Here is an 18,583-nt window from a genome sequence, read left to right on the forward strand (position 1 = left end):
CAATGTGAACCTGGAATAAATTTTCATTTTCCTGCTAGCAAATGATGTGATCCCTTCCCATCTTAACCTGTGCATGCCTCTGTCACAGCAATATAAGCACCGTACTGCGTTTTTTATTTCATTTCTATCCACTCCATTGTATGTCTCCTTAAAAACTGGACTATGCCTTATTCATCTTTGTAACTCCATCACCCAGCAAAGTGCTGGATTTTTTTTTTTAATTTTATTGAAAACTAAATTATAGCAGGAGTCAACATCAGTTTTCCTAAAACCACACAGGTCACAATCCATTCAATCTATAGTATTAGTCACAACCAGTATTTTTTAAATGGAATAGAACAGAAAAATACTATATTACATCAGAGGTAATACAAATCATTATTTCATGAAACTTTCATTTCAGCTGTTATATAAGTATATATGTATGTGTACATAACAAAGTATTTCTCTTTTTAGGTAGCATTTAAAAATTTAAGATATATACCTTTCTGGTTCATGTTTATACCATTTTTCTCATTCACTTTTATACTGTCAGCATATATGGGTTGGCCAAAAAGTTCAAACTTTTTGGCCATTTGGCCAACCCAATAAATATTTGTTATTCAATAAATAATGTTAACAATCAAGGAGACTCTTGACTTACAAAATGAAAGACTTCCACTTCTCACATCCCTTACCACATGTAAAATAAACAAAATTGACCCTTGAACAAAGAGGTAGATAATCCGGGTATAACTTATGTCGACCCTCCGCATCCACAGTTCCTCTGCAACCATGGATCCAGCCAAACATGGATCTTGTAGTCCATGTTTTATTACTGTTGAAAAATGTCCACGTATGGGACTTCCCTGGTGGCACAGTGGTTAAGAATCCGCCTGCCAATGCAGGGGACACAGGTTCAAGCACTGGGTCTGGGAAGATCCCACATGCCGCAGGAACAACTAAGCCCATGCACCACCAACTACTGAGCCTGAGCTCTAAAGCCCGCGAGCCACAACTACTGAAGAAGCCCTCGTGCCTAGAGCCCATGCCCCGCAACAAGACAAGAAGCCACCACAATGAGAATCCCGCGCACCGAAACCAAGAGCAGCCCCCGCTCGCTGCAACTAGAGAAAGCCCGTGCGCAGCAACGAAGACCCAACGCAGCCAAAAAATAAATTTATTTTTACATTTTTTTTTTTTGCGGTACGTGGGCCTCTCACTGTTGTGGCCTCTCCCGTTGCGGATCCGGACGCGCAGGCCCAGCGGCCATGGCTCACGGGCCCAGCCGCTCCACGGCAGGTGGGATCTTCCCGGACCGGGGCCGGGGCACGAACCTACGTCCCCTGCATCGGCAGGCGGACTCTCAACCACTGCGCCACCAGGGAAGCCCTAAATTTATTTTTAAAAAAAAAGAAAAGAAAAATGTCCACGTATAAGTGGACCCCTGGAATTCAAACCCGTGTTGTTCAAGGGTCAATTGTACATTTTCCTATAACCTAAAAACAAACCTAGGATTTTTCTAACTCAGATCTTACTCTCACCTTCCCTCATTACCGTCCTTCTCTAACTGATCCATTTATCCATCCCTCTACTCTCTTCCCCTTTTCATATTTTCTTTTACTCAAGACTTAAAAAAGAACATAGTGTTTTTTAAAGACACCTCTCCTAAATTAATCATCCTTCAAATTTTAGATAAGTCTACTCTATCTGGCCTATGAAACTAAAACCTGTACAAAACATCAACATAAACATGTCTAAATATTAGTCTAGCAACAACAGAGAATCTGAACTGAGTATTCAAAAGATACCAAGTGGCTTTCTCACTTTCCCTTATCTTCATCTTGGACTTTTATCACATTGTTCTAGGACACATGACCTAGATATATAAGGAAAGGCTGGTGGGGGGGAGGAGGAGAGGAATAGTTTACTCTAACAAGTGACTTTAAAATATTTGTATAGAACATGGGCAGTCAAAGTTCTTATCCAAATATACACTAAATTGTTCCTAGACCTAGATTCAGCCTGCAGGAAAATGCTAAGGGAGACTACCAAGAACCTAGGAGAACCTTCTCTGTCTTTGACCTGAAACATCAGTTTAATGACAATATCACTGTGTGAATTAAATGCTTAATTTTATTCTTATTTAGAGGAAAAGTTAAAATACCCTAGGTAGATATTTCAAGCAATGAAATAAAATTTAAAATAATTAAGACCACTCATATCAGAAGGTAGTCACACTATGCAAATTATCAGTCATGACATAATTCTCCAAAGAGGGGATCAGGCCCAAAGGTACCCTCTGGCCAATAATATAACTTACAGATATACTTCTGTCACAAGAGCCAAATGAGCTACCATTTCTGAAAGCAGCAGTTTCTAATCTGTAAAACTTCATGAAAATGAAACTTCATGTAAATGAACTTCATTTACATACTATTCAATTAAAGGATGGAACTGTGATCTCTAAGATCCATTCCAGCTTTAAAATCTGAATTACAGAGTTTTTCTTTGAACAAGGACAAAATTTTTAATAAAAATCCTTTGGGCCTTCCAGGTGAAATGCTACTCTACCATCCAACCCTTGTACTCCCCCCCTTTCGAAAGGCTGCTGCAAATTATAAACGTCATCAAAATTTCATTTTATGATTAAGACTGCATAACTGCTGTAACAACAAAGAGAGCTAACATCTTATGTGCATAGATTAAAACAGAAGTTCGCAGAAAACACTCAACTGGTTACTGATTTACAGACCTCACAAAACTACATCACTGCATCTCAATGTTTATTAAACACTCTAACAAAGACAAATATTTTTCTTTTCAAAATTTAACAATTCCTCTTCGCCTTACAATTCATCAGTTCCCAAATTTAAAAATTTTACACTTAAACCAGGCATATATTAGAACATCAACATATTTCTATGTGCTTATCTATTTCAAAGCATGTTTCACTCTAACGTTTAAATTGTGAAGATTCTGTTTTTACTTAGAGAATTATACTTTTTAAAATAGCACATCTACATTTTTATTTAAATAACATACACTAATTGAAATAAAATTCACTATTGAAACCCTTTGCGTCAATTGCTTAAATATAAAGCCAGAAAGGACACTTTTCTTGCTTCCTTCAAGATGGAATTTGAAATAGTCCCAAACTAAAAGAAATTTAACTATCTTTTCAAAGGGTACTTTGAACTGACTTGAACCAGCATTCTCATTCAAAATTAAGATTCCCAATTATTATTTAAACCTTCCTCTCTCTAGATCCACAGGTCTTTATAATCATCTCTCTAATTATGTCCCATAATATATCCTCACACCACTAGTTCCAAGAAGGAAAGAAAAAAAGGAATTCCTTTACCAAGCAATTTCAGAAAATTCTTGACTGCAGGTCCTGGATATTTAACGTATCAACACAAAAGAATACGCAGCACTTCTTTGACTACAGAACGCTTCTGTTCTCAGACCACTTCAAGAAGCCAGTATCACATGGAATGGGTTTCAAAAACACTTCCCTAAAGCCTCCCTCAAACCACAGTTAAATTAGCAGATCTTCAATCTCTCCCCTCCAACCTAAGAGCACAGTCTTTCAAGCCATTAGAGCAAAAGCAAATGGAGAGGATGATGAAAAGCAAGCATAAGACAAAGACCCATACCACACATACAGACCAAGATATGCCAGCAACTCACCTTTAGTACACAGCTTAGACTCACCATTCCAGAAATCACACTCACTAATCCAGATGTACCTCTTCCCCCATGCACCTAAACCCAACACAATCACCAACAGACAATACAGAAAAAAAATAAAACAAAAGGCATCGTAATAAAGGGCTAAGTAAATCCAAATGTACGAGTAAAACAGAACAGAAAGCCAGCCAAAGTAGGTATGTGTAGATTAGAAGAAGTACTGAAGTGGCAAAATACTGGGGGGGGGGGGGGTAAATAAGTCACGAAAATTTGAAAATCTGTAGCAAGCATAGCAATCCATCACATTAATATACACTAAACATAAATATGGAGGCAGATAAATGAAAAAATCAACTAAGAGAAAGATATAAAAGGAAAAACCTTAAATGGGTCTCCCATTATCAAAAGGACAGAATCTAAAATCCAGGCATTTAAGCTTTTCTACAGTAGAGAATTACTTTCTTTCTCCTACGAAATGTTCTCACATTCAAGGATAGCGTTCCCTTTGTCTACAGCACTACTCCCTTACCTTTTCACCACTTCAATCTTATCTTTCAAGAGCCAGGTGAAGTTTTTTACCTCTTTTCCTGCAACATTCCATAATCTCCCTACCCTAAAGTGACCTCTTTAGCAAGTCTTTAGTCCCCTCTAGTTTATATTACTTTTATTTCATGCTATCTACCCTACTCAGACAACTTGAAGGTATGGAATGAATCTGAAGCCCTGTTGTATTCCTCCTAACATCCCACACATAGTATGCATTCAAATATTTGCAAATAGAATAAAAAATTTCAAATAAATATGTTGTCATTAAAAGGTAATATGTGAAATATGCAACTCTGACATTACTCAAAAATTGCATGTCACATAAGAGCAATCACTTTACTGGAATGCAGCATCAAATGCTGATTTCCAATTACCACATTACAGAAATAGGTATTCACAGGGCCCAGTTACAACACTCAGTAACTTAAGGCTTTTTAAACAGTAAGTAATAAACTTCTGAAACCACTGATATTATCACCACACAACTTCCTGAAAGCAAAATGATATGTCCAATAGAGAAGAGTTAATAAATTTAACAGACCTCTATAAGACGGACTATGTTACCATAAAAATTATATTGTTACAGGATATAAAATGGCAGGGGAAAATGCTCATGATGTAATTTATTTTTAAAAAAACACACTCAGTGATACTACTAAAATAGGATCCCAGTGTTGTCATATCCATAAATGGGGGGGGGAATAAAAGAATGGAAGGAAATTCACCAAAAATGTTAAGAGTCACTATCACTGATTTATGGGTGATTTTCATTTTTTCATTGATACATTTTAGGTTTTTTTCCATGAGATGAAGATTATTTGTTATGATAAGAATACATGTGTCTAATTCCTTATAACAATACATTTTTAATGATTACTAGGAGGAAGATATTTAAGATTCTCATAAACTCTCAAATGACTATAAGAAACTGTCTGAAAAATGTATGCACAAAATCTTCCCCTGAAAAATAAAAATTCACATTAAGATTCAAAGACAGTATGCTATGATAACTCTCTGCCCTCACACCACCACGTTTCCCAGGATTCAGAGACCACAAACCACCCTGTTGTGAAAGGTAAATTTAGAATGTTTGCATCTTCAGGGAATCCCCGGCCGCCCAGTGGTTAGGACCAGGCGCTTTCACTGCCGGGTTCGATCCCTGGTCAGGGAACTAAGATCCTGCAAGCCATGTAGCGTGGCCAAAAAAAAAAAAAGTCTGCATCTTCAATTCTCTACATTTCAAGAATAACAAAATGGAGAGAAAGAACAGTCTGGGGAAAATGCAAGTTATTAACAGTTCTACAAAGGTACCACAGTAGATCTCTTCTTCCCTGGTCCTCTACATATAAACAAAGATAATTATCTATTCTTCTCTCACGTCTGACTTCAACTTCAAGTGATGGAAGGAAAAATGGTATTTTACGATTGACTTGGCAATTTAAAAATACCTCAGTATAGCAACTAGAAAAATATAATTTAAATGCATTAATTATTAATGAAACACATACTTCCACAAATCAGAAAGTTCATAAGAAGGAACTTGAATAAGCAATATTTATTTAACAATTGCAAGGCATTTTTAAAGCAAAATTATATAATATTTACCTAACCAAAAAAAAAAAAAAAAAAACCTGACAAGGAATGCTATAAACTATAATAAACTGAGATAAGATTACCTTTTTACTGCTGATAATTTTTTATTACTATAGCAAAACTATAATCTCCAAAAGAACTTTATCATGCAATGGTAAACTATGGCACACTTTTTTTTTCTTACTTAGATTAATAAACAGGAATCAATTACCTGGTTAAAGATTTTAGAATTGCAAAGATAGTATACAAACAGAATACCTTTAAACAGACTTAGTCCCCTTCCAAAACAAACAAAAACTCTTCAAACAACGAAGCTGTAAAGGTAAAAACTGTATTTCAGAAAATTGCTGTAATCAATCCAATGTCCTACACCAGTCATATTTTATATATTTTCTATAGCTAACACACGGTCTCTTAAAAAGACAAATTCTTTAAAGAAATACCACAACTGATTTACATACCACCCCAAATATTAAAGTCAATAACCAATATTTGTTACATTCCTCAGCAACTCTTCTCTTACAATTTAAAGGAGAAAAATTTCCTATTCTGGCAAGAGGGTTATTTCTCAACACATTTTAATCACTAAATACTGTCTTTTGTGTACTAGTATCTCCATCTGCTGGAACATAACTTCCTTACTACCAAAAGTTCTTAAGGACAAAAACTTTACAGTAGAGATTTTGCAACTACTTAGAAATAAAATTTTAATACTTAAGTTCTACCTAGGGGTTTTCTCTAACTCACAGGAACTTTAAAGCCTAAAGAGCTATCCTTATTCTTTTACTGATATTATTCAGAAGAATTTACTAAATTAAAACACTTTGCCTGCTATGTTCTCTTCTCTTCCTGCCCTTCAGGCTTAAGATACAAATCACTAGCCTGAACAGCACAACCTTCTCCTTTTAAGTTAACTATCTCTCTGGATCTTACCTCCATAAATATACATACTCACTAACCCCTGATTATAAAATATATTCTCCTCTAATTTCTGCTAGACATGGGGTAAAAGCTAATAGAAACAGTCAGTATAACAACAAAAGAACTTAGCTAATAAATGACATCATCAAAAGGTCAAAAACAAGATTTGGTAGGAAAAAGAAAAACCCTATAGATAGAATAAAGCCAAAGAAAGAAGGAAGAAAATCACAATCAGAAGAACAAGAGGTTACTGGTTCTACCTATCATCTGTAACGTGTCTAAAATGTATAAAAAACATTTAAACATGTTCAGTAGTTTTACTATTATTAGTAATATTATTTTGAAAGTATGTTCTCTACATTGTAGGATAAAGTAAATAAGTAATTCTGTCATTGTCAGAAACCATGATATTTTGGTGTTGGCAGAAAAAGAAAGATATCATTATAAAAGTAAATATAATGTTAAAATAGAATTGAAAATACAAACATGAATTCATTAATTTAAAAACGATACTGTCTAGCTCAGAAAATGGCCAATGGCCTGGAAGTAACCTCACCCTGACAGCAATCAACATGTTTAATGCCTAAATTCACATCTCTAATACCATTTCCATTAAAAAGGACCTTGGAGAAAGGGTTAATTCTAGCTGTGGGGCAGGTGAGCTTGGGGCATCAAACTGTCCCAAAAAGCAAGGAAGATTTCAAAAGACACAAGAGCCAGTTAGATTATCACAGGCCAAAATTGTGAAAACCTGAATATCAAAAAGAATATTAATTTCAGTGAGTCTACGAAGATCCATGAGCCCATAATGATTATCATGAAACACAGAAAAAATTCATTAGTCACCATTTGAGCCAGCTAGGAAACCAACACTTTACTTTGACAACCAACCAATAATTAATAAGAATAATCACCGATCTGACTTTTCCATTAGGAACTTATTTTATAATAGTCATATTCCCTGCTGATGAAAGAAAGCTTTACCTTTTAAAGAACACCTAACTTTACAGTGGAAGGATCAGTCTATCTCCACTCTAACCCAGATTATCAATTTTAGGTTCACTAACAGTAGAACCAGAACTGTGCCCCCAGAGCAATGCAACATTAAATACACAGTATCCCCTATGACATTATACTGGAACCTGTCCAATTCTTTAGATCTAACTGCCAAAGTAATAGATACAGATGACATAAAGGAACAAGCCCAGTGACAAGAAAGTTACATTAATGTCATAAAAAAAAAAAGGGATGGTTCTAGATTTAAAAGACTTCAAGTCCTAACAACCAGATTCAATGAATGGTCCTGAGTCAGATTCTGATTTGCACAAGCCAGTTCGGTCACAAAGAATATCTGGGGGACAACTACAGAGATCTGAATGTGGACTGGTTATTATATTAGTTGTAGGATTAATCCATTTTGTTCAGTGTGAAGTCACTATGTAGAATACTGCTAGTTTTTAAAGAGATACCTAGGGCCTTATGGGTAAAGAAAAAATAATTTGTATGCATGTTTATTTTTAGATAAACACCATTTTTTTTTAAACTCTAGAGTTTAAATCTAAAATGCAGAAAGATCAAAATATATTTTTGTTAAATATTTCGAGAAAATATAACAATTTCTTAAAATTCCCTAATCTCTTAACTCTCCACATTATATCCAAATTCTACTTCCTTAAATCCATATATTCTATACACTCTTCTTAGTTTACCCCCAAAGATTTCATTATGGCAACCTGATATAACCCAAGCCATCGATGGTTCCTTACCAAACAAGCTGAACTATTCACCCTGGCATTCAAGGTCCATCACAATATAGCCCTGAATTAGTCCTCTGGCTCTGCTCTTCTAATTCTCACTAGTTCTCTATATGCATTTGCCATTCCAAGTAACTTCATCTAAACACACTTTGTGAAAGTCTTTCAATCTCCCATCACTACTGTTCTGACACCACTGCACTTTTCTCTTCTGCTGGAACATCCTTCACCCCCTCATTCACCTCATTAAATACCGATTAATAATACCATTCACCTATGAATACCAACCCAGGTTCCACTTCTCAAAACAACCTTACTAGACACTTCAGCTCAAAGTGACTTCTTCTGAACTTTCAGAATGTTACTAGTGAATGATTCTCCTGCACACAAAAATTAGGTGATGCACATGTGGATAAATTACCTTTCTCCGTTTTTCTCTTCTTCTCTCATACTCTACAAACTGCTTTGCTTATCTGCTTGTCCATCCTATCAAAAACAACCTTAAAATGTTGACAGAAGTTAGATGATGCAGCCTTAGAGTCTACGAAGCTCTTTTGCATATAATATTCTCCAGCCTCTGAGTATTTTGATTTAAAGTTTGGCAGGGCAGTTGATAACTCAATTTACAGATGAAGAAGCTGAGGTTCAGAAAGGTTACCTATATGTCCAAGACCACTAATCAGTTAACTGCAAGTCATGATTAAATCCCATGCCTATTTGTCAATGAACTGTTACTACTTTGCAACACAGTCTCATTAGCATATGGACAGAAACTGGAATTAATTTTCATCTTTATGCTGGCTCACTTGTGTACACATGCACACACACAGAGTCAACACTTGAATACGTCATAACAATGGAAGCATCACTGCAACAGTGGTGACAGCAGCAACACTAATAAAGAATTAGGGGCAGTTAATTTCAGAGTAATTTATATTTGGCCTTGGTTTGAAATTTTTTATTTCTTCTAATCAATTCTATCAGAATGATACAATTACTGTAACCCAGCAAACAAGTTAACTGTGGTTTATACTTAATTCTTTTGCACATACTTGAAAGAAACAGTGGATGCTCCAGATATGGGCATCGGGAATGGGATGTAGGAGCTACCCAGTGCAGCACTATTTCCATTCAATTCATCATCATCCACCTCTTGGCTGGCTTTATTTAGTTGCCTACCTATGCTTTTAACCACCCTATGCTAATCTAAAACTGATACAAGTGTATACATTCCTGACTCCAATCACCTAGCAATATTAAACCTCTAAATAAAACCTTCCAGTCAGAAATGATTTTTCCTCTTGAGTAGTTATTAAAAATAGTAATAAAAAGAACACCAACAATACTAAATATTCACTAGATTTATTTGTACCATGTTATTTTAAGAGCTAAAGCTCTATCTTTTGGTTACTAAGAAGTTTAAGTGAATGAGTTGAAAGTCTCTTAAAACGCCTTTACTTTCTTATTTTTAGCCCTTTAACTATCATAAAGATTTACCAGTAAAAAATGTGTGTGTATATATATATTTGTATTAGCTCCAAAAATTTGACCAGCATTTTGTTCAACTCCAACATATCACAGAATTAGCAAAACCCCCATTTGCTTTTTTTTCCCCTTCATGTTCACAACCTGAGGCAACAGCAGCAGTTTTCTAGTACTTGGCTGCGTTTTTCTTCTCTAGTACCGCTCAGGGAGTGGCACATTTACCAAACAGATCACCTTGCTTTGTGATCTGGACAAGTCACAACCTCTCCATACCTCGGTCTCTGCACCTATGAAATGAAGACCTCATCCCCCAAACTCTCAGGTCCCTGGGTAGCTCTGAAAGTCCATGAACTTCTGGTATTACTTTAATATGCCTTATACTCAACTGCATCTAAGAAGAAATGTTTTGTATTTCTTCTAGTTCTTTTCACATACACACCTCTTCAAACACTCTCTGTAAAAGAATTTTGAGACCCTGTAAAATAGTATGACACTGAAGTAACGAAAACTAGGTTCCAAATAAAATCTGCCTAAAAGTTTGCTTTTTACCAGTGCTTTCCTTTCTCTTTAATGTAATAAATATATGTATGTTATACATTTTTAATTTCTCCTATATATTTTAAACTATTAAATGAGCTTAAAAGCCACGGGTTCCTCCAATAATCTGCAACTGACCAGGTGATCATGCCCAATCTTTACAACTCATCCTTCACAAAAGCCAAAAGCCAGGGGTTTATTTAAGACCCACTCCATTTTCCACTGTTGATATATAATCATTTCAATCCTGAGGCCAGGCAGATGTTACTTTGAAAACCTTCCTTGCTCTGAACTTCACCATCCCTAGCACCCAACCCCCAAGGATTTCAAGGCCAGCTCACATTCACTGCATGGCTCCCTTTATACACATGCATGCTTGCACACATGTGATCACACACACTCTTTCCTTATTACCATGGCCATACAGCATAGGACCACTTCATGGGTTTAATGGCATTTTGATGTTTTTCTGAGACTTCAACACCCTTGAAAAGCATCCAAATTGACAAATTCTGTTTTACAGGTAATGTGATAGAAATGTTACAGTAAACTGATTCACCAGTCTCAATATTTAGTTTAATAAAATATGTAGGTTAGAATCAATACATAAAGCAACATTATGAACATAAACACAATTTTGTTTATTTTATTAGACTTGATAGGATTGCTGGGTTTTCAAACTAAGAGTTTCTGCTTTAGAAAACTGAGGAAATGTTGAATACATTAAATACAGTCACTGCCTCGTTAATTACAAGAATTCTGGATAAATCACTTAACTTCGACAAGCTATATATTTGTTAAAAACTCTTGACAGATTTATTTTAAAACACTGTTAAGGCTGTTAAGGCTAAAACAGAAAAGTAAACTTTTAAGAGGGTTAAATTTCAGTTAACTGAAAATGTCAATTTCTCAGTCTTCTAAGTAACGGCACAGTTTCAAATTAGCTTTAAGAAACACCTGTGTTTAAAAATTGCTATTTGTGTTAAATTACTGTAACAGCCACCTATGTTTATACTCAGCTTTCCTCTAAATGAAAACAATTCAAACAGTCCTTATTTATCCTGAGCACATCAAAGCAGCACTTAAGGGACAAGGAATCTTTCATATTTATTGTGCTTTTTGCAGAGTACAAGAACTACGTATCCATTGAATGTTGACTTTTATAGGTAATTGACTAGGGGAAGGTTCACCTATATAATTCCATAAATGCCAAAACTTTCAAGAGCTGAGACGAGCACTGATATACTTATGGACTGATATACTTTGTATAAGGACTGGCTAGAAACTACTGCGTAAGTAAAGCAATTTTATCTTTCTAATTCTCAGTCATATCGATGGTAGTCAAGTAAAATTAAGATTAGGCTCCTTGAGGGCAAGTACTGCAAAAAATATTGTAAGATTTCTAAAAAATACCACCTTTAAGAAAAAAATACACGTACCTTTTTTCTAATTGCCAAAACTATCTGCTTAATGCCACGTTTTAGAGAAATTAGAAATGAGAAAAGGATTTAAAGTGTGAACCTATTTATTAATTCAACAAACATCTGAGATCATACATATGCCAGGCTATAAGGTGGCCACCTTCAATGAACTAATTCTAACAGGGAAGACAGACACAAAAAGAGATAATAATATTACAATGTTAAGTATGATGGTAACTACATAAAGAGTAGTACCTAACACAGGCCAGGGCTATATTTATAGTCAAATTTCGTAACACAACCACACTAACAAAACAAACTGTACTCACTATGAAAAGTTTAATGCTATTTTTGCTTTCTGTTAAATGAAAATAAAGCTGTAAAAATCTTACTTGGACATCAAACAATCTAGCTATTTTGAGTCCTAAAACTGAAATGCTAATTCAAATAAAAGGGATATAAGCATTTCCTAAAAGTTCTCATTAAGAAAAAAAATACATTATTGCACTTAAAATTCACACTGAACTGTCTTAATGTCAAAAAAGGAGGGGCTGGAGAAAATGACTAAGTCCTGTCAATCATGTAAATAAAAAATTGGTACCTAATTCTAATTATGACTTCTTGGCATGGGCCCATGCACTATCCCCTTCCCTTGACCCTAAAATAGATCCTTGCATATCTTCACAACAGCTGACATATAAGTAACAGAAAATCGCTCAGTATGCTCCTTAATCAAAAAATAAATCCTAACAATGGCATAGCACTTCCAACATCTCCAACTGAATAAAGCAAGTCTTACTTATAACTGCACCACTATAAATCAAACAGTGTATTAACAGCACTGAATTCTCAAGTAAATTTAAACGTAGTTCCAGTCAGATTATAAAAAGCTGCCCTTATAATCACACTGGTGTAATTCTCTTAATACCAAAAGAGTCAAAAAACAAATTAAAAACCTTACACTGGCCTCAAAAAACGAGCATCTGAATCATGCTCAGGAAAGGCAAGGAGGGATCCACTTCATGTCTTTTGTTGCAGGAATCTATTTCTCTTAAGAAGTAAACCAAAAGCCATTTGTTCTTATGGAAAACTGATGCACTTCAATCAGCTTCAGGACTGTGACTACTAGGGGGATAATCACAGAAATAAGATATGTACAAAGCACTGAAAAGGCAAAATTAACTTGTTTTCACTTGATTTTCTCAAAGCCATTTAAGAAAAGGTGCTCATACCAAGCACAGTAGCAAATGTGATTAGCAGAGACCTATTTCCATTAAATCAATTACGTTATATCCTTGGTAGTACAGATTTACTACAAAGCATGTAAACTAGATAAAGTTAAGAAAGAGAAGTCACCTACATCATAGTATGTACATGCGTTTTGAATACACAGCCGGCCCACAGGAGTAGAGTTTCGAAAATTCAGAATAAATGTTGAATAAATGACCCGTGATACAAATTCTCATTTCCATTATTACCTTACTATAGCTGCTGACACCTCCTGGGTGAGGAGCAAAAAGGAAAATGTAAAGAACTGATTACAAATACTGGCTTCCTTCTTATCACTAATAAGTCAAAGGACTGTGTGTACAAAAACACAACCTTTTGCTCCTAAACAACAGATTAATTACTTCAACTTAAATAAAATCTGTTTGTCACAAATATTGGTTACTGTCAACAAGGCTTCTTGGGGGGGTGGGGGGGACCCAAAACTATAGTAAACTTATACAGCAAAATTCCTCTCAATACCAAGAAATAACCATATAATTTTTAGACTGATCAACATTTCTAAAGAAAAAAAAGAAAAGAAAGAAAATTGAAGTGCAGGAAAACTGAGAATGATACATTCAATAATGAATGCATAACAAATGGAAATTAACATGGAAAAATGTTCACTAGTAAAGCAAATTTTAATTTAAAATACTTTTTGCCCTCATTTTCAAGGGAGAGGGAACAGGGAGAGAAAATAAATTGAGGTCAAAAAGAAAACTTACATCCTCCCTCACTCCAAAAAAGACCATGAAAAAGTGAATTTTTCAAATCAGTAATGCAGACTCTAATCTAACACGTTTGCTCACTTTTTCTGAGCCACACACTGATTTTTCAGTTATTCACAATAAAAAGATTTAGGCTAGCCTTCCTCATAAACCACACTATATATTCGTTAATTTTCGTATCTAAGACTGAAAAATCAGAATCTAATTTTAATATCCCTAGATCTCCATTTCCCCCTATTTGGGATTTTTAAGTCAAACTGATTTTATTTTTACTTTTACACCATCTCAATTCTAAACTGCAATACTTTATTTAAACAATTTGCATTCAAATACTGTTCCTGTGTTCCTGCTTAAGTTTCATTTTCACGACAAAGAAAGGTTCCCAAAAAAAAAAAAAACCCTAGTAATAGCTATTCTTTCCCATGGATGGATGGTCCCAGGGTTCACTGGAAAACTTCTCTTTAAAGGCAGAGCAGTTTAACACTTTTAAACCTTGGTTTTATCTGTAATCGTCTCTATTGTCAACGAAGGATTAAGTATCGGAATTATAAACTGAATTTATGTCATTCATATGACTGGCCCAACCTAGAATGCATTCACAACCTAAAAAATCAACCAGGTTGACGCTACTTGGGAGAAAAGCTGACAAGCCCTCCCCCACCCCGCAAAAAAACAGAAAACAAAGAAAGATTGTTCACAGTCCATAGTTAAAATATAGGCTAAAGGTTAACTTGGCATAAAATTAAAATGTTCAGTCTAAAGCATTCAAGTTTTAATCAACCAAAAAAATCCAGAGCACAGAAATCCCAAATGGGTAACCAGCCAAATAAAAACTCTCAAACTGACAAGGAAATTTTTCAAAAGCTTACTTTTGAAAAATATTTCAAAATTGCTACTCATTCAAAACTTCTAATTATCAGAAGACGCATCTACTGTATCCAAGTACAGTATCTTAACTCGATTAAACTAATCACTAAAGTAAAATTTACAGTTTTAACTAAATTTAAAAACAATTTTTCAGCCAATCATATGGACAAAGGAAATTAGAATTCCTAACCACAAACAGAAGTCATGATTAATTTATTTGGGACAATGACAGGCCACAAAGAGGTAAAGTACAACTTGCCAAATTTCAGAATTAAGTCACCCAGCATGGATAAAACGTGATGCACTTCAGAAACCAATATTTTTCTTAAGTCAAAATACGTTTATAATAAGGCTAACAATTACAGGAAGCAGCTTATTCCACACTAAGGAATAACCCCTTTTCCTGTGTGTTTGTACTGGTCTGATAAAAAACAATCAAACTTCCTAGTCATTATGCTGCCCCTTTTTAAACATCCTAGCTATTATACAGAAGCAATCTTTACGCTGGGGAGTTGAAAAGGCTAAAACTCAAGACAGAACTGAGACAAGAGATGGAGTAAACCATAATGAAAGGGAAAAAATAGATGTTATTTAGAATATATCATCCTCAACCAGTGGTCTCCAACATTTAAAACTCAAATGGTTACTATTTCCAGGCGAAGAGAAACGAACAAACCTTTGTTAGAAATAATGACATAACTGGAATTCTAAATTCAGAAGATTAAAAATTACCAAATCAAAGGTTAGAAACTTTTTAACAGAACCAACTCCAAATTATGATTGAGAGATTTCAGACCAACATAAAAGTACAAATGAGAACCCTTTCAGAACTAATCAGAGAAACTCAAATTATTTACTTCAAATAGTGCAAATGAGAAAATATTTCCAAACTTTTTAATAATCTCCTACGCTGTTTAATTGAATTCAACATTTTAATTCAAAGAATGCAATTTAACTTTAACCCTAATATTGTCAAAACCTGTTTTCATTTTAATGGTTATAAAGGATTCCTTCTGTCCAACTGTGCTTAAAGAAAAAACAAAAATTTTTGCTAATACTACCAAAACTTTAACTGCACCAAAATATGCCAAGAAGAAAATATAGCGTATTACTTCTGCAATGTAATAAAATTGTTCCAATAATTTGAAAGGAAGTGTTTTCAAAGTTTTCAAATACGTATATGGACACAAAACGACAAATGAAATGACCTATGATTTAAGTTTCAACTAAATTTAATATAGGTCAGGTAATTGAGTATGTTACATATTTTGCTCCAAACATTTCTCATGTTTAAAAAAAATAACTGGCGCCCCTTAGCGCCCACATTTGGAAATACTCAATTTAAGAGTTCCAGCAATTTTTTTTTTTTTGACATTCCAGAAAGTTTTCTGCCTCCACAATCTTTCAAATGCCAACACAAATAGGAAAAGCAGAACCCCTTAAAGGGACAGCTCAGATTTTCTCCGGAACAATTTCGTGTTAGCAGATTTGCTGTTTCAACTACGGAAAAAGTCCATTTCAATATGGGCTACTGCTGTATGTTCTAACATATGTAGGCAAAAAAACAAGTACGCAGTAATAGCTAACAGTTTTGTACTTTTAAAGTTGTTTCTATGACTTTCTTGACAACAAAAGCTTCTGGGATTCTCCTTGAACCACCTTTTAACACGGAGACATTTCCGGTCTTTTGTTCTTTCCTGACATTCCAACTCTAACCTGCAGATTCCTTTCCCCCAGCTCTATTGTAAAAACTCTCTCAAAATTCTTACGAAAAAATCTAAAATCCCCTGCTTATCGCTATAAAGGACAGTTTTCCGTTTTCTTTAAGCAGTCCTCCGGTGATGCTTCTAAGCAGAAGAAACTCCTCGCTACTTGATTTTCAAAATAAACATTTTTGTTGGTCATGTTTTTTCCTAGGCGTCCCCAGAAATGCACAGCCACCAGACGCGAATCGTCCCGGTCACTGCTTAAGACCTTGTTAAAGTAATCCCAGAGTTGGCCAAAATTAATCTTCTCGTCATTCTTCGCTCGCCACAGCTCTCCGCCAACAAAGCTTTGCTGCGAACTTCTACTCGTTTTTATCTTGGCCCTTTCAAACGTCTTGGCTTCCCGTCCTAGCAGCCGAGGCGGCGGCGCCCTCGGGAGAAGGCTCTCCGCCGAAGTTCTTTCGGACGCGGGATTACGTTTACATGTGTCCTCGCGGTATTTCGCGTTCACACCCCCACCCCCAAAAGTGAAGTTCAACTCCCGAACACTTCTCGCTTCCCCAAACAAAAGGATAAAAAGTGCTTTCCGCTGTCATTTCGTCCTCGCCTTCGGCTGCATCAGCAGTACTTTCGGTATGCTCTGAAATTCCTTTAAATTAACCAGCCCCACACTACTCCCCTCGAGTACTCCAAGCTACACAAACTTCAAAAAAAACCACAAGCCACACTGGACTTCCCACTCCGGGAGCCGCCGGCGACCTCTGGGAGGGCCCCCTCAGGGAGCGACCCCGAGGCCGGTGTCCTTCAGGCGCCCCCGGGGCGCGGGGCGGGCGAGGCCGGGCTGCTCCCCGGGAGGCCCGCGCAGCTCTGGGCCGTCGCGGTCCTAGAGGCCGGGCCGGGACCCGGGGGCCCTGCAGCCTCCCCCAGCGCACCCGCCTGGGCGCCGGCGGTGAGGGGTCCCGGAGCCGGGGCCCCGCGTCCGGGGGGGCGTCCCGCCGGCGGGGCCCGCCCGCCGCACCCCGCGAGCCCAGCTCGGCGCCGCCTCCTCGCGCCCCGCCCGGGCCTCGCCGTCCCCAGGCGCACGGTCCCCACCGGCCACCTTCCCGCCCTCCCCATACTCCGGCGGGCGTCGGGTCCCGGGAAGAGGGGCCGCCGCCCCGGCGCGGGCCGCGAGGGGCCGGCGAGGCGACTCACCTTCGTCCAGCAGCCGCTCGAGGTGGTTGAAGATCCCGCAGAAGTTGGGCAGGCTGCTCATGAGCTTCTTGTCGTTCATCAGCTGCATCAGGTAATCTGGGGTGGGCTTCGGCTTCTCCTTCGTTTCCATTTCCCCGACCATATTCCAGGCTCCTCAGCTCACTCCGCCCGCCGCCGCCGCCGCCGCCGGAGAGGAGGGAGGGGCGGGGAGCCCCGGCAGCCGGCCGCTCCGGACTCGGCGTCCCGCTCCGCTCCGCTCCCGCGCCGGGCGCCGGGGCGGCCGGACCGCGCGCTCACCGCGCTCTCCCCGCCCCCGCAGGCACTTTCCGCCCGCGGCCCGACGCGCTCCCGACCCGCCGCCGCTCCTCGGCCGCCGGCTCGGCGCGTCGCTCACGAGGCCGGCGGGCGGGAGGCGGGTCTCCGCGGGCCGAGTGCGGGCGCGGGCCGCTCGGCGCCGGACGAAGAGGAGCCGGGCCGCCGCCTCTCGCTCGGCTGGTCGCGCCCGTTCAGCCGCCGCCTCTGCCGCGGGCTCGGGGTCTCTCTGGGCTGGTCTCCGCCGCGGCCGCCTCTGCCGCTGCCGCCGCGCTCTGACTGCGCTCCTCCTCTTCCTCCTCCTCCTCGCCGCCTCCTCCTCCTCCTCACTCACTTGGCGGCGGAGTTCGCCTCAGTTCAGGCGGCGCTGCCAACGGCGGCGGCGGCGGCGGCGGCGCGGGGGGAGGGGCGGCGACGCGGGGAGGGCCGGGGGCGGGGGGCGGGCGGCAGGCGGGGCCAAGCAGGGCGGCCGTTAGCTGGGCCCGGCCGGCGCGCTCCTCCCCCTCCCGCCGCCGCAGCCGCCGCCGCCGCCGCCGCCCCCCGCAGCCCCCCGGCCCAGGCGCCGCCGCCGTCGCCGC

General features: G+C 38.6%; 1 protein-coding gene across 9 annotated transcripts in view; it reads right to left on the reverse strand.

Annotated features, from left to right (window-relative positions):
• The window catches only part of QKI (QKI, KH domain containing RNA binding), a 143,590-nt gene extending 125,225 nt beyond the window's left edge, over positions 1–18,365 (reverse strand). For 5 of the 9 annotated variants that reach the window (XR_004476378.2, XM_012536412.3, XM_012536411.3 and 2 more), the window contains exon 1: positions 17,694–18,198. Coding sequence is in view for 7 of the 9 variants with exons in the window: in XM_012536412.3 (XP_012391866.1) it covers positions 17,694–17,835 (142 nt within the window). In the remaining 2 variants the exon portion in view is untranslated. Of the gene's footprint in view, positions 1–16,767; positions 16,953–17,693 lie in introns of those variants that run through there. The other 4 variants (XM_004278864.4, XM_004278866.4, XM_004278865.4 and 1 more) reach the window with 2 other exon arrangements.
• Between the last annotated feature and the right edge of the window lie 218 nt (positions 18,366–18,583).

This window comes from Orcinus orca, chromosome 12 (genome assembly GCF_937001465.1).
Source record: "Orcinus orca chromosome 12, mOrcOrc1.1, whole genome shotgun sequence".
Lineage (NCBI taxonomy): Eukaryota > Metazoa > Chordata > Mammalia > Artiodactyla > Delphinidae > Orcinus > Orcinus orca.